Source organism: Falco naumanni, chromosome 1 (assembly GCF_017639655.2).
Source record: "Falco naumanni isolate bFalNau1 chromosome 1, bFalNau1.pat, whole genome shotgun sequence".
Classification (NCBI taxonomy): domain Eukaryota; kingdom Metazoa; phylum Chordata; class Aves; order Falconiformes; family Falconidae; genus Falco; species Falco naumanni.
This window is the reverse complement of record NC_054054.1, coordinates 50,073,594-50,090,557: the sequence shown is the minus strand read 5'-3', so window position 1 is coordinate 50,090,557 and position 16,964 is coordinate 50,073,594. Positions and strand designations below refer to the sequence as shown.

The following is a 16,964-nucleotide window of genomic DNA, read 5'->3' as shown; positions in this document are numbered from 1 at the left end:
AATTTAGACATGTTATCAAAGACGGAGCCATTGGGATTGCCTTTATCACCTGTATGTGGGGTCCTCAGTTGACCCTGATTCAAACCCTAGGTTTTATTGTCAGTAGTTTTATACGTTTGAAGGCTCTGCCAAAACAACAGAGGTTCTGTTTTGCCCCCGACTGGCATGTCTAGTTAGCAGTGTGTCAACTGGGCAATACAGGACTATACAGACAAATTCTGCTACCTTGGCAGCATGCTGTTTCAAACATCACAGTTGACGACAAAGTCATATAGAGGAGAGCAAAAGCCAAAACAGCACTTGGGAGATTAAAGCAGTGTGTCTAGAATGAGAGAGGCATGTGATTTCAAACAAAAGTAGCAGTGCATCACACAGTTGTCATCACTAGTCTTCAGTACGACTGCAAGACTTAGACAATTTCAGTTGCTACATTAAACATCTGAATAAATTCCACATGTGCTGTCTTTGTGACCTTGGTGGAGTAGTACAGCAGGATCACTCCTGCCACTGAGGTATTTGAGTGTTCTCAGATACTCAGCAGTAAAACAATACTGTTGCAGTTTCAGCTGTGCTGCAGTTTTCTTTGTCTGGATACAATATGGCTAACAGATCAAAGGTAAACCACCCTAACACTACAAAAAGTCGCTGAATGTGTGTCTTAATGTATGTGGGATGAGATCCATGATATGGGATACTGTAGCTAAAATCCATCTGCTCTAGCAAAGAATGTTTTGATGCTGTGAAGGCCCATGAAGAAAATCCTGAAGAACACAGTAGAAAAGCTAAAGAGGAAGGCAAGTGTAGTGGTTATAAAAAGCTGTGTCTGTGACATCCGAGATGAGCAGTGTGTTGTCAAAATCAGGCTCATTTTTCTGGAATGAAGCCATGGAAGCTTAATTTTTATTTAATAAGTCTTTGGGAGTCTCCAGCATCAGCATCATCACCACTGTAGTCAGGTGGTTTGCAGGTAACACAGCAGGTGATACAGTTATTACTGCTCATCTGAACTAGGAACATCTGGAATAGATGCTCTTTTCTATTGAATAGAAACGTGAATTTACTGGGAAGTATTATCATCGCATATAATTTCTATTAAATTATCTCTCCCTGATTATGAGCTTTATCAGGAACAGAAATAACCAGCAATCCTCCAGCAAATAGTTTAAACTAGTTAGCTTAAAAACTGCATTAAACTGTCTTATCTATCAAATGATGCAATCAAATTAAAAAATGTGATCATAAATGAACTAGGAACAAATGTACAAAGTTGTTATGGCAACTGAAACACTGAAGTAAAAATTATGGATCCTAAATTCTTGCAAATAAAAGTAAATTAATTTTCAAGGTAATTGGAATTTCTTTCAAAAATTATTTATCACAGCATCATCTTTCATAGTTCCAGCAGAATTGATTTGATGGCTTTCTAATGAAATATAATTAATCAAGAGGAAGGTTTTAGTGGCTTATGAATTACTATCATCTTGATATTTATCTTCTAATCATAAGTTACACTTGCTGCACTGTTGCAGTCTTTTCCATTGATATTTTATTGGGCATATATATTTTGCACCTGAGCAATTAGATTGTGATTGCTGTTATGTATTGCTTTATTGTAGCTCAAATTTTTGCATAATCCATTGAATCCTACTAAATACATCTTTCTTTCTTACTTTGGAAGAATACTCCTTTTTTTTATTCTGGTGATATTCAGCAATACATTTGGATGGGTCTTCTGATGTGTCTGCAGAACTCTGAGCTCAATGGAGCAACAAGTGTTACTGCAGCAACAGCATTAATAATCATTAAGCCTTTGTTTTCTTCAAACAGTTTAAGCTGAGTGGATATAAGGTGCTGGATTTCTTAGGAAATTTGCCCCAGGAATTACAAAGCTGTATGGCTGTATTTTTCATGGGGTTTGTGGCTGTGCTGGGACACTTCCTTGAATCTCAGGAATTTTACTTAAGCCAGAGAATTGTGGAATCAGTGGTACAGTTACTCTGCTCTGTCAGAACATGGTTTTCAGTCTGCAGAATCAGAACAACCATAATGGAAATGAGTATTTTATTTTTTAAAAAAATTCTGGGCAGGCAGAAAAGTTATTTATGTCTTTTGCTAAAAATCCACAGTGGAGAGGCTTCTATTTCACCATTGAAGCAGTATCTTTGCTGTATACATGCATCGTTTGCATGTAGTTTCCATATTACTCTAGGAGAATTTGCATAATTTCTAGAGCAATTTCTATAATTTTTATAACATTATAGGATGTAAGACTGGGCAACATCTGAATATTTTATCTAATCTTTAGCTCTAATCCTGATGTTTTGCTAATTTCTCACTCTAGTGAGAGAGAACAAGCCCTCAATATCTTGTACCATTACCATTACAGAATCACATAGTCACAAAATAGTTGAGGTTGGAAGGGACTTCTGGAGGTCATCTTGTCTGACCCTCCCTGCTCAAGCAGGGCCACCAAAAGCCAGTCACCCAGGACCATTTTCAGATGACTTTTGAATATCTCCAAGGATGGAGACTCCACAGCCTCTCTGGGCAACCTGTGACAATGCTGTCACCCTCACAGTAAAAAAATAATTCCAGATGTTCAGAGGGCACCTCCCGTGTTTCAGTTTGTGCCCATTTCCTCTGGTCCTGTCACTGAGCACCACTGAAAACAGCCTAGCTCCATCTGTTTTGCACCCTCCCTCAAGGTATTTATATACATTTATAAGATCCCTCTGAATCTTCTGTTCTCCAGGCTGAACAGCCCCAGCTCTCTTAGCCTTTCCTCTTAAGAGAGATGCTCCCATCCCTTCATCACCTTCATGGCCTTTGTTGGACTCCTCCAGTCTGTTCATGTCTCTCATACTGAGCCTAGAACTGGACACAGTACTCTAGGTGTGGCCTCACCAGTGCTGAGGAAAAGGAATTTGAGAATTGTGCAGCTGTATCTTTTAAGTTTATTGATACTTGTCCTTCCTCTGTTTTTGCCTTTCCTCTGGGTCTCTTTGAAGACAAGTACTCCATCTGTAACAAAACTCTGAACACATTTTGTTACGCTTCTTGGCTTTATCTTTTCCAGAGGAAAACCCAATTCTTTCAGTCTATCTTCACTGGTTACAATTTCTAAGCAGTTTATGAGTCATCCTTGCCCCTCTTCAAATTCCTTTTTAGTGAGTGTGTAAATATATGTATAACATCCAAAATTAGACACCATATTCTTCCAGAGGCTCCACCAGTGCCAGGTTTATCAAAAGAATTACATCAGTGTATTCTGTTTTCCAGTTCTGAATATAACCTAGAGTTAGTCTTTCTTCTTTTGCAGCACCATTGCATTCTTGGTTTAGTTCCCCAGAATTCTCCAAGCCTTTTCCTCAATATTTGAAAGTTATTCTCTATTTTGGTTTTGTACCTTTGTTGGGGGGGGTGGTGGTGGTGTGTGTTTGTTTGTTTTGTGGGTTTGTGGTTGTTTTCTTTTTTTCCCTAGGAGTACTTTTTGCAGTTTGTTTTGGAGTATTTCATCATGTTGATTTCTGAGTATTACTTTCATCAGTCAGTGTCCGCTCCCCTCCTTTTGTCTTATCCACAAAATTTTGTGTGTTTGTTATTTGACCACACGGGTTTTAATGAAAGTATTGATGGCAGACCCATCATATCTTTGTGATACATATCTCAAAATATTTCCCTGTTTAATAACTACTTTTAAAAAATGGTTTCTTCTAATAGGATATGTACTTCCATTTCTCATTTACAATGATTTTATCTGCACTGTTTTCTTTTTTACATTGAGACAATGTCAGCTAGAACTGTGTAGCAAAGGCCAAATATGCTACATTTTCTCCTTTCCTTTATCCACTTACCCTATAAAAGAAGGAAATTACATTAGTTTGACATGATTTGATTTTGACAAATCTGTGGTGGCTGTTTGTTATCATTTTAATTATCTCCAAGGTGCTTGCAAGTGGATAGCTTAATAATTTGTTTGGTATCTTTGTGGATATCAAAACTAATTCTGTAACTCCTTGGGCTCTTGTTTGCTGGTTTATATATATGGTTATATATACACACATATGTGTGTATATATATAGGCAAAATGTTTCCCTTTCCATAGTCATCAGGAATCACCCTCATCCTCTGTGAGGTCTCAAAGATGATTATTAATAGTTCAGAGGGTTTTTTTTATACTTTCAGGAGAATTTCATTATTCTGTTCTGCATTGAACTCAAACAACCAACGATTTCCTTTTCCTTTCCTGACTAATCTGTCCAAGATAGCTTCCATGAATGAAGAACTTTTCACTTGTTATATTAGAAAATACTTCTCTTGAGGCAGGAGTGAAGGCTTGACAGGACTTGGCTTCTTGCACATGGACATATTTGCTGATAAATGAGTAAATAAAAGATATGTAAACAATTTGTAAATTTTTGTGGTGTCTGAGGAAGCATTCGCTGAGGTAGGTAGCTACATAAGCACATGGTGAAGTCTGCCTTATGTTTGTACTTTATGGAGAAAAAAATTTTTTAAAAAGAAAAAAGTACAGGTATTTAGCATGCAAAAGACACTTTGTGCTTGTCAGCAAAGCTGGTCATATTGAAGCAGACATTGTGGAAGAAGCATGAGACCACCTAAGTTGTCACTTCAGTGAGTATGTAACTACAAGTGAATAAGATTATATGTTGACTGCAGCTCTCAGGATCCAGCTGAACCAGAAAAAGGAACCAGACCTGTAGGTGTCAGTGAGAGATGTGGGACCACACACCTATGTACACATACAGCCAGTGGACCAAGCCACATTTTTTTAGTTTTCATGTATTGTTTCTACTTCTGAGCCATGGGTACATTTAGAAGGAAAGAGAGTATATGATCCAAGTCCTTTAATCTCAGAGCCTTACGAAAAAAGAGCAAGACATACAAACTAAATGCACATGTTCCTGTTTAATTAAGTGCACTTCTGATGGCGAAGTTTCTTGTGAGCCTGGATTGTTCAGTCATTATAATGTGAGCAGTATGGGCAATAATCTATAGATACCTACATATCTGAGCAATGACTGAGAAGCAGAGACACCAGAAAGGAAAGGGGGAAATCACTGTACTACTTTAGTCTCTGCAACTATTTTTCAGCCTCTTTGGTAAACTTCAAGGCTCTGCATCTATCTACCAGGGAAGACGCTTAGTGTGATGATGTTTCCCTGTGCTACAGAGAATCCACCCTTTCCTCACTTCTGGTCTACCCTAGTTCCACTTTGAACCTGGTATTCAGGACAAGAGAAATGACTATGTGCAGCAGAATGATTTTACCAAAACTGTACCATTCCTGCTGTGTCTGGATTTGGACAAAACTGAAGGCAAAACAAAAGGAATGAATTAGTTTGGAGAATGCTACTAAAGCTTGGAATATGAACTCTATGCAGCATGAACTGCACAGAAATTCTTGGCTTCAGAATCAACCTTAAATTCTTTGGCAAGTAAGTCACATAAGCCTGATACAAACCGCAAATACATTTGACTTTTTCCCAAATAGAGTCTTTATCCTTTCTAATTTTTTTTTTTTTTGGATGTCATACTTACCCGTTTTATTTTTGAAATAAATATGCTGACATTGAAAATGTTGGCTGCTTTGAAAGTGCAGCTTGTTTTTTAAAGTAATAAGATTTCCTTTTTTTTTAAAAAAAAAAAAAGCAAATTAGTTTGTGGCTGGGTTTTATTATACGGTGGACTATCTGAAATGAAGAGGACACTCAAGAGTTCTTCAGCACAATGTGTAGATACATTGTATTGCTTAGAAATTAATATAATTTAATAATACTGCTGTGAGTTTAAACAATAGCAAATTACCGTCTGAAGTCTGTAACAGTTAAAAAAAATACACATCAGAAACAACTGAAGAAGTTGCTCTGTAATCGTAAGGGATGAGTGACAGAGCTGGAAATTGAATCTGGTGATCCTGGGTTCAGCTCCCTTAATTCCCTATCAAAATCTGAGAGCTCTGCATGTTTCATTAGCAAGATAATAGACAAAAATGCTGGGTTCCAAATTAGAAAAGGTAGTATATTTCCAATTAATGTTCTAGATAGTTTGTTGAGGGGAAAAAATCTATAAGCTATAAGCTACATTTTTGCACTGTAAAGTTTCATAGAGAATTGGCAAATGTTCTCTAACTTAAGATATAACTAAAATGTTAAATGTTCTCTAACTTGTATATGGAGAGGAGTAAAAGTGGAAGAAAAATTAACCAGGGACCTTTTCGTAGAGAACCATGACCATGGAAAGGAAAAGACTGAACTGCAAATTTGAATCTGCAATGTCTGGTATTTCTTTGCAGTAAGATTTTACTTTTGATCTTTTTGTTCAGAGTCTTTGGACATATTAGCTACCGTTCAGACTGGGAACTGGTGAAAGTGGACTTCAGACCATCTTTCCCCAGGGAGTGCACTGATGATGACTATGAGTCTTGGGAGCTCACAAATCTACAGGTATTCATAGTCTTATGTTAACTGTCACAACTTCTCCGTAGCTTTCAGTTCAATGTAGAGCTGTGTGCTAGGAAAATGTTTTCAAACAGAATCTGGATGGTACATCCCCAGCTTTGATCTCCTTATGTTGGTTTATGCTGATTTTACACTTGTTTAAAATGGGAGAGGATTTTGTGTTCCCTTAGGTTGTGTGATCTGTGCCTTGGGAAAAGGTGGAAGTATATCTGGTGGTCTGCCGTAATAATAGGTGGTCCTGTTGGATTGTGAAGCATATACCAGAAACTGAAATGTGTAATATTGATTGAAGCAAATTCAACATGCGGTCATGTGTTCTGCCAACTTCCTGACCACATACTGTACTCGTATATAAATTGCCACAAGTAAAGCCCATTCCAGAAGTAATTTAGGATCTCAGTGGACCAATCATGTAATGCAGTCCAGTTGTTTTGGGCAATACCATTTCTGCAGTAATGCATTAAGGCTGTGCTAATCCTGGTGCTCTGGCCAAATCCAATTTTGCGAAGCTGTGTTTCTAGACAATGTATTGATTAAAGAGACCAATGTGAGGTGTTGGGGTTTTTTTTTTACTTTAAATAGAATATGTCATATTTATTCATAATCGGTCTGATTATTATGTTCTGCTTCTTCCAGTACATTTGTTCTTTCACTTTCTGCAGGGTTGGAGGTTTTTTGCAAGCTGGTCTGTGTTATTCCAGCTTTCCAGCTGTCATTTGATAGTTCTCTAAATGCTTCATTTTGCACTTCTTGTTTGGGAATGGTGTATATTTACAAATAACGTTTGCAAATCTGAGCGTAAAGAGTAACAGTATCTTGGGATATTGACATTGAAATGTCTTTCAGAAATTAGAAACTACTAGAACACTTTGACAGAGTACTTACAGCTGCCCAGTTACCAGTAGGGGGCGACGAGTCTTCATTCTGCCTGCGTCCAAACGGTGCGCGATGTTGCCTGCCAACAGGAGATACAGCGATTTAGATGGAATTTCAGCCATCTGCGTGCATACTGAATTTTTAAACGGCCAGTTGTAGGCCTGTGCCTAGATTGTGCACACATGGAACATGGGTCAAATGGCATTTGAATTTTCATGTATATCTTTGGGTTAGTTCCCTAAAACACAGCGTGTGTTACAAATCTGTAATGGCCAGTTAGCGAACAGCGGTGGATATGAGGGCTTTCTATACCTATATACATTTGAATATGAGAGAGTTGTTATAAGTTTATAGTCTTGGCATCAAGACCAGAGTTTCTCAGGACAACATAAGGTCACATCTGTGTTGTGTAGGTTACAGTGTGCAATAAGTCCAGTGCTTTGCTGTTCAGGGTGATCGTTGCATCATGGGCCAGCAGAGGAGCTTTCGAAAGAGGAAGATTTCATCGTGGTGCATTAAAGGGAGAAGTTTCACATCAGCTCTCACATCCAAAGTGTGTGAATGTGTGAACTCTGATTTCTTATGGTGAGTCTGTCTGTGAACCTTTTGGTTTATTGCTGGTAAATACTTACTTTGAGTTTGAAATGGGTGTATTTTCCTCCTTTTGCCCTCTCCCCACGTAGCTGTGTATAAACAAATATCTTCAAATAACAGGTTGCCTTTGCATTTGCCTTTGCTTAAAAACATTGCCATGCTTTAAGTATTTGTTTCACCTAACTGAACAAAACCTGATGTTTTCCTCTATTGATCAAGACTTGAAAAATTACCATTGGATTCATGTATAAGGCAAGCAAACCCTTTCTATTTGCAAATGAATAAAAACAAAACAAAAAACAAAAAAGACACCAACCAGAAGAAATGTGTTGGTCTGAGTGGCAAAGGACACCACATGAAAGTTAACTTTGCAGAACTGACAAAGTCATTACAACCAGTTTTTCCCCCAAGTGTGCACAACTCCCATTGATTGAAATTAGACTTGGCTTCATCAACTCCTATGTCCAGCTGGTAGAATAATACTAAAAAAACATTTTTAATGTTAAAAAAGTAGTCTCATCTGCCCTAAGTTAGACTTCTGAATGAAGTGGGGATAGTGGATAGTGACATGCTTGGTGTGTTGATGTTTTTCAGTGATTATGGTTTTGAGCGCTCTGCACTTCTGATGTCGGAGTCTAGCAAATGCTTTGCTGACTTTTGGTTTAACCCAGAAGCACCTCCTGAAGACTGCATGCTGGGGCAAGCATACACCAGCAGCACTGGGTAAGCTGATTTTACATTCTACTGGCTTGAAGAAGCATCCAGAGAGGAGGAGAATATTCTGACCAAGGGCCACAAAAATGGTTTGGAGGAAATGTAAATAATGTAATGTAAAAAGGAAATGTAAAAATGTAAAACCTGGGAAATGCATTCTGTCTCTAACTTAAAGCATGTACAGAGGCTTCCTAAGACTAATGAAAAAGAAATGTTATTTTACATTTTCACAGCAGTTCAAAACCAATCTATTTGAGAAGAGGGAGAGCTATCTTGTTCTCAGTTTGGGTTTTTTTAATTATTATTATTATTTTGTGACATTTTCTAGCCATAGTTACACTTCTGATACATTTTAGCCCATTGCTTGTGTTCAGACCAATTTTCAGTTTGCATCCAATGAATTACTCTGAGTAGCCAGTAACATCTCATGGAACTTCCCAGTCTCTCACTTCCATAGGGGTAAGGAGTTCTGTGGAGAACAGATTCTTTTCCTGACCATATGGAACACTCAGAATCAAAGGAAAGCTTTAGTAACCATAAACAATACCACACAGAATATACACTAAAACGTATTCTGACGACCGTGCTGAGAATAACTTGCAGCTGGCATCTATTCTGGCTTATCATAACATCATCTCTGTCAGTTGTGGAGATGAGAACCAAATGATGAAATGTCTAATCCAGCAATAGAATTACAGTCTCTGTGTATATTTGCTTTACTGAGGTAAATGATGCCTTTTGGGTCGTGGCTGACAGCTGTGATATACAGAATAAGAATTCAAAAGAGTTGAAATCTGACTCCAATTTTAAAGGATGTTTAAAAATAACATACCTGAGTGAAACTGATCCATAAATAATTGCTATATACATCCAAGTATTTGTTTACTAGCTCTTTAAAAGGCTTTTCACTCTTTTATACAATTATGTTAAATAAATATTTTAAGTGTTTTGAGAAATGCATAGATTTCAGATCATCAGCTAAGCAATTTGTTCTGGGTTAATGCAGAAGCTGCTTGGTCTAACTTCTTCCTGATCTTTGGGGTTTGAATTAAGATCTCTAGAGCATTGAAGACGATTGAATACTAGGAAAGGGTATGGCAGAGAGGACAGCAGACTGTCTAGCTCCTGGAGGGCTGTTCAGGCATGTTTCTAAATTTGGAAAGGCAGACTCTTCCAATGCATAAAAGTGAAATCCTTATGCTCCACACTCTCTTTCTTCAATAGTTTTTACTCTGTAAAGGCAATGTCCCTCATCAAAATATTTGTATCATGATTTGATTTTGATCACTTATGATCTTGTCTGTTTGTAAACCCAAGGAATATTCATTAGCTATGATCACACTTGCATTCACTACCTCTAATAGCATTCTCCTGCTCACCTCTGATTCAGTGTGCTCGCTTCTTACTGGTTTTGCAGGTATAGAAAAGTTGTTTCTAATGTGTGTGAAGGTGGTGTAGACCTGCAGCAGAACTTAGCACAGCGTATGTGTCCACTGATTGCTCCCAAGGGACTTCACATCAGCATCAGGGAAGAAAGCCTGGCTGTTAGACCTGGGGAAGACATCACTTTCGTCGTCAGACAAGAGCAGGTAGTAATGAAAATTGGCTTTATGAAAGTTTCCTCCTTATTTTTAGGGTTCATTTCACTCCTGCCTGCTTTGCTGCTGAATGGAGATTAATTTGTGTTTGAGACTAAGATGAATGACTCTAAATATTGAAATTCTGTGTCCAAGTAAATTCCAGTAAGCTCAGTGAACCACCAAGTTCTGTCCACAGAACAGGATTTGTCTCCTCAGCAGCGTAGTCAGTCACTATTCCTTAAAGGCAATGGCTTCTTGGAAAATCAAAGGAACTAAATTACCAGTTTCTTTGGACTGAACATTTCAACTGCTGTGACAGAGAAGAACAGAAAAGCAGAGAACAGTTAATATTCTGGGTTAAGTGTTCTTGAAAATCTGCCTTTCAGAAAGGAATGAGGAGAAGCTTTATAGAAATCAGCAAATAACTCAGCATAAAAGCATTTATTATATATCAGTTGTGTTGCCAAAGATATGTTTTTTTTCTGTTTATTGAGACAGGCAATACTCTAAGGCCCTGATCAACAGCACTGAGTAACTTTTGGATTAATTGTTTGCCATGGTTATGTTTTCTAATTCTTGTTTTTTAGCATTAGGCTATAACTGCTGTGCTCAGGTTACTAGAGTAATGTACTTCCTGGCTAACCCCACTGATTTGCAAGAACTTGAAGAAAGTTCACACATTTTGGCAAACCCGTGCAATATAAATCGGACACTTGGGATTTATTTCTGTACTGGTATCAAGGAGGTTACGTGCGGAGCACTGGGCTGCTTAATGCTTCGCAGACTCTGTGTCCCAATGCTTGCGGTGCCCTAACAGTTTGTATGGCAAGTTATACTGCCTTCTCTTTTTATAATTTGTTTGGAAATGTTTATTGTAAGAATAGAGCATTTGGTTGCAATTTGGACTCTAATGGTTTTGATTGGCAGTTTGACTATTTTTCCTACTGAAGCTTTCATGAATCTCTGTGGCAATACATAAAACATACAAAACTATTCAAAAACCTTCCTTTAGAAGTGAGGAATCTTGAAGGGAATCCCATGCAATGTTTTCTGTTGAAGTCTTTGCTCAGTACCTCGAAGTGGAAGGCAGATTTAGAAGAAATGTAGCAGTCTGCTGCCCCCTATGGCTATGAATAATATTTATACTCAAATGTCCCGAGAGTTTTTTAGGATTACATCTATACAACAAAGTCTAATGAGAATTCGCAATGATTACTGAGGTTAAGAAACAGCTCTACTAGTATAAACCAAAACATATGACTTATGTGGCCGAACAAAATTAAGTTACCGGGTTATGTGAATGCATGTCACTAGGTGCAGGAATGCCAGATGTCAGGGAGTATAGAAAGCAGGCTTCCAGTATGTTCGGACAGTTTGCAAGTGACATTAGAAATAATAATAATTTATAATATTTTTTTTAGCAAAATATGTTGGTTGAATGTAATTATTTGGTGACAGTCATCTATTTTGCATGGAATTGGAAGCCTCAATTCCTTTTAAATTTAACTGCCTCTTCCCTCTGTGACTCTTGTTATCTCTCCACTGCTCTCTGTCTTTCCTAGTCATGGAAACAGAAATGCCTTGGTGTTTTGAAGACAGCATTCTCATATTTATAGTAGGGAAGCTATTAGTATAAAAATTAAGAGAAGCCGGCATCTACTGCCTTTCAACACTGGTTTCTGTCTCACCTGGAAAAAATATGCATGCATTCTTGTTAGCGTAAGAAAGAACAAACAAGAACTGTTTGCAAACTAATGTCATCTAGAGATTCCACTTACTGGCACATTGCTGGCAAGAAGACATCTTTTTTGCTTTAAACTTTAATAACATATTACCTCCTCTACTAAATTCTACCCATCTGTTGTCAAAAGAAAGATGTTATTTGGAAAAAAAATACTCACAGTGAAGAAGCTTTCAAGGTCCTTTAAGTGTCTTGAAATATGGTGTTTAGGCACTTGATAACCCTACAGGTTCCTTATTAAGGGTATTCTTTTACATTATAAGCAATGCTCTTTCATCTGATAAAACATGGAAGAAAATCAACCAAACTGCAAAATCATAAAAGGAGGAAATAATATTATGTTTTCCTTTCCTTTGTAATACCAGGGTATGTAAGTTCTAGGCTAAGTTTCTTCCTTTGAATTTACGTTAGTGCTGCCTTTTGGGATGATATTTTGATACAAACCCATTTCAGAGAGTGGTTTATGGGGAAATTAAAGTGATTTTTGAATACTTCGATGGGTATCAGTCTTTCTCTGCTCTGATGGCCATTCAGGTCACCTGACTAGCATATGGATGTATGTGTTCCTTTCCTAGAATCAATGAAGATTTTTAAACCAACACTATGTTTTCACAATAGGGAGATTTTTCTACCAAGTCTGGCCCTGCAACCTGTTTTAATTGCATGACTGATGGCTGCGTACTGTGGCAAACAAGCAGAAACATACTGCTGACGACCAAGGAAGCAGGTCTTGCTAAGGGCAGTGCTGCCATTAGTATTGAACAGGTGTTGCTGCTCACAGCTAAAATGAATTTTCCTTTGACTACATCCACATCACCAGTCCACGTAGCACAGGCCTGACTTCTCTCCTGAGCAGCTACACTGTGACAGCATGAGTGATGGACATATGTTTGTCATCTGATGGTAGTATCAGTCGTGCAGTATTTTAGGCCAGAGTTTAGGACGACGTTGTCATTTAAAGGAGCACTTAACAGAAGTGCAATGAATTATAAATTCTTTGAGATGTTTACCATGACAGATTTATTTGCCTTGACTTTTAAACCCTTTCCCAAACTCAGCTTGATAATCTCCTTCATTAAGCATCCATCTACTCTTGCAGTAGAGTATGCTAGTTCTAGACGTGCTGGTAACTCTGTAAAATAAAGTAGAACTCTACAAAGTTCCCAGCTTGGATCCTGAAGGCCATATGGTTGACAGTCAGAGGGTGTGGTTAGAAGGTGCTGTCAAAAATATCTAAACCAATTAATTTTACTTTATAATTGCATAGGCTAGAAGCTCACTGGATGAATGGTAATTTGCTAAATAACAATATTCAGTTGTTTGCAATCATATGAGCATCACTCCAGAACTTGGGGCTGCCCCGCACTGTTATGTTAGTTAACATCCACCTGCACTAAGACAAGGGTGGTGGTTTCTGTGTCATACAGCTTCTTTAGTGGTCTCGGGTATCTTATTTTAAGGTAGCACCTTACTGTGGAAATTTGAAATTATTTCTGTTAATGCACATGACATCTCTTGCACTACAGTCTTTGCCAGGGGTCCTCAAACTTTTTAAACAGGGGGCCGGCGCACAGATGAAGTGGCAGGCGGTCATCTGCGGCTGCTTGGTTTCTCCCCCACCCTGGCAGGGGTGGGGGCGGGAGGGTCCGTAAATACCAGGGGCCGGATTGAGGACCCTGGGGGGCCGTATCCGGCCCATGGGCCATAGTTTGAGGACCCCTGATCTTTGCCATGGGTGTAGTGGTTTTACTGCAACTATTGCAATTGAGTCAAAAAATCTGGATGGGCTGGAAATGCTGTTGTTATTCAGAAAATGGTTATAATCGTGTGTCCTGTCTATTTTGGTTCTGGCCATTGAAAATATTTTTTATATATTTTCCTTTTAGGGTGATATATTGAATACCAAATACCAGGTAGATCTTGGAGATGGCTTTAAGGCGATATATGTGAACCTTACAATGACTGGAGAACCCATCCGTCACCACTATGAAAATCCTGGGATTTACCGTGTCTCGGTGAAGGCTGAGAATGTGGCTGGCCATGATGAGGCTGTGGTATTCGTCCAAGTCAACTGTAAATCAGTTTTTTAGTTTTCTTACTTTTGCTGCTGTGTAAAAACCTCATGACAACTATGAAGTAGTAAAGAAAATTACTAGCCACATTTAGGAAAAATGCATATTTTATCAGTAACCTCACGCAGTCTTGCCGTGCTGTATGTTTTCAACGCAGAGGCTTGTAAACCTAATGTGTTAGCAGGTCAGAGTTACTTTTGTTTGGATTTGCAAGAAGGATGGTGTATTAATCTTTTAAACTGCAAGCATGTCTCAGTTGAAATCTTAGGTCTGATCCACCTTCTTGACTCAAGACCCCATTGGCAGTCTTAGCAGCTAAAATTGAGAAATTCAAGCTATGTCTTTTTAGGAGCTTCTAGGTTCTGTGAGAAGCAAGTGAACAGATGTGTTGAGAAATATGTGAGCTTTTGTATGATTTTAGAAAAGAATTAAAAGTTCAGCGTTTCTGGAAGTCAGGGTACTTACTAAAGTACTAGGATTTAGATTTTAGGTAGGTAGTTCTCACAAAGTTTTAAAGTAGTACTTGGGTAGAACTTCGTGTTGGTAGGCGCTATTACTTGACTTGGGCCTCTTCCCTCTCCTTAATTAAGACCTAAAACCCCCTATCAAATAGATCTAAAAGAATAGCACAGCACGGGGAATATCATGCACTATTGCAAGCTTAATGTACCTCAGTCATCTCATAATTGAAATGAAGAAGGAAACTCATAACTGGAACTGAATTTGCCACTTCCTTTGAGATTCAAGACAGCTATTGCTCTGCCTGTTTTCAGCCTGTTTTCAGATGTGTCAAGAAATCAGAAACAAGTAACATCAAAAGAAAGGAAACTCATCTTGCATTCCTCAGGTGTCTGTTTCTCTCAGTTGTGAGTGGTGTGTCTTTCAGCCTAATCCCAAAGCAACAGAAATCATTGGAGCTGCGCACAAGGCTGTGCACAGATCTGTGTGCTTTATGTCAGCCTGCCTAGTGACTGCTGTTATTTATGTATTTTGCTATTCAGAGTCCTTGAGACCTGAGTTTCTAGTTCTGCTTTGTTTAGCAGATGGAGCCCAATCCATTAATGCTAATGGCGAATCTCCCACTAAAACCAAATGGAATGGGTTAGAATCAAATTCTCCACCTCAGTTTCATTATCTGTTTCTTTGTTGTGTTTGTTTTTTAAATCATTTAACAACACCAGGAAGCCCAGACAAATTACTTAGGGCTTCACTGTTACTTTTTAGGAGTTTCTAGGTGCTGAGAAATAGATAAAGCACAGGAACAGTAGATCTCTACAAGCAATGAACAGCAAAATACTGTGTAACATCTTTTTCTCCAAGGAGAACTCATTCAGAGAATGACTACCACTAGCAAGCCCTGATCAAGAGCGGAACTACTGCTCTCTCCAAACGTGCTTCTGGTGTGGCCTACATCAGAATAAACGTTAAGAATGATAGATGTAGATTGTGGTTTATGCAGTGGATTTTCAAACTGCAGAAACCAGAGGTATTTTTCACAAGTAAAATGCCTGGTGCATTAAGACAACTTTGGTAATGAAGTGCAGAGGCAGCAGAGCACTGAAGCAGACATGATCCATTCCTGAGCTTGTTCATGGTTGCTGCACATGGTCCAGAAGACCCACGGAAGCATGTTACCCAGCTCACTTGAATAAATGTTTTCTGTGTGATTTGCTCTGTTTAATTTTTTAGGTAAATCACAAGATTTGGAAGAAATTAGCTGACACTAATTAAACTGCAATTTCTACATTCTAGAGAAACACTAATAGCTGTTCAGAGACATTTTTCACTGTGAAATACCATGAAAGCAGATATGTCCGTAGAGTCCTGCTTTCACTCCATCTCCAGCTGATGTATTCCCAGGGAATTTTTTCAGGGACAAATGGTAAAGGGAATACATCTTAGTCCTGCCAAGTTCTGTTATTGTGAAATGCCCTGTAATGCAGAACAATTATATGGATTTTGGTCTGCCATCCAGATTATGCCTTCTAATCCAGATCACCCAATCTACAAATTGTTAATGAACTGTAAGAGAAATTAGAGCAAGTCTAATAGTTAAATGTCAGTAGGTAAACCAGAATAAAAAGAAAAGAAGAATTAGTCATACATTTTCTTTTTCATGAAAACATTATCTCTATAGTGTGTGTTTATTCAGGGAGCTTTGAAACCTGTACTGAAATTGTAGCTTTGTTAAATGGAAATTGTGTAAATCAATTTCATTCCTAATTGTACACACTTAAGGGTGCTATGAAGCTTGTTCAAATGCATTGTGGAATTGTGTGACTGAGAAAAGCATTAAAACTCGCAATAATTATTTTTAGCTCTTTACTATATAGAGGTATGGCAAACATGACATAACTCATCATTCAAGTATCGAACAACTTCCCCCCTAAAAATTTTGGAAAAGAAAGTAACTTGTTTCAGGAGTAAAACCATATCTCAAAATTATTAGTTTCCTCTGGGAAAATGTAAATTTATGGTAAAATCAAAAGAGTGATGCAGATCCCACTAGACCTCTTTAATTTGCCTCATCAGAAGGAAAATTTGTTTCTAGGATGAACAAATTTAACGGAATTTCTACAACTTCTGCATTTTCCTCAAGACACTATCAACAGGAGGTCAGTTTAACTCTTTTTCAGTAAAGAAAGTATTGAAGAAACCATTTTTTTAAGCACCCAACATGTCTTGAATTCACATAGGTGGTTAAAGAGTCATTGGAGAAAACGCAGAATGAAAGTAGAGCCTTGCACTCGGATGAAGTAGCACACAGCCCGATTGAAGTAAGGTGGAAAAGGAGGGTGTGCACGGCTCAAACAACTTGCTCTCAAAGAAGTTCAATCAGTTTAGTCAAAGTGAATTGGAAGTGAACAGGCAATGACTGGGTTCATGAAAGAGAGTAAGGGGAAGT

The 16,964-nt window shown here is 38.2% G+C and overlaps 1 protein-coding gene across 4 annotated transcripts in view; it reads left to right on the top strand.

Annotated features, from left to right (window-relative positions):
* SORCS2 (sortilin related VPS10 domain containing receptor 2) overlaps positions 1–16,964 on the top strand; it is a 579,012-nt gene that overhangs the window by 525,233 nt on the left and 36,815 nt on the right. For all 4 annotated transcript variants that reach the window (XM_040593442.1, XM_040593423.1, XM_040593433.1 and 1 more), the window contains exons 15-19: positions 6,347–6,467; positions 7,810–7,943; positions 8,547–8,675; positions 10,084–10,255; positions 13,874–14,060. In XM_040593442.1, the coding sequence (XP_040449376.1) occupies positions 6,347–6,467; positions 7,810–7,943; positions 8,547–8,675; positions 10,084–10,255; positions 13,874–14,060 (743 nt within the window). The remainder of the gene's footprint in view (positions 1–6,346; positions 6,468–7,809; positions 7,944–8,546; positions 8,676–10,083; positions 10,256–13,873; positions 14,061–16,964) is intronic.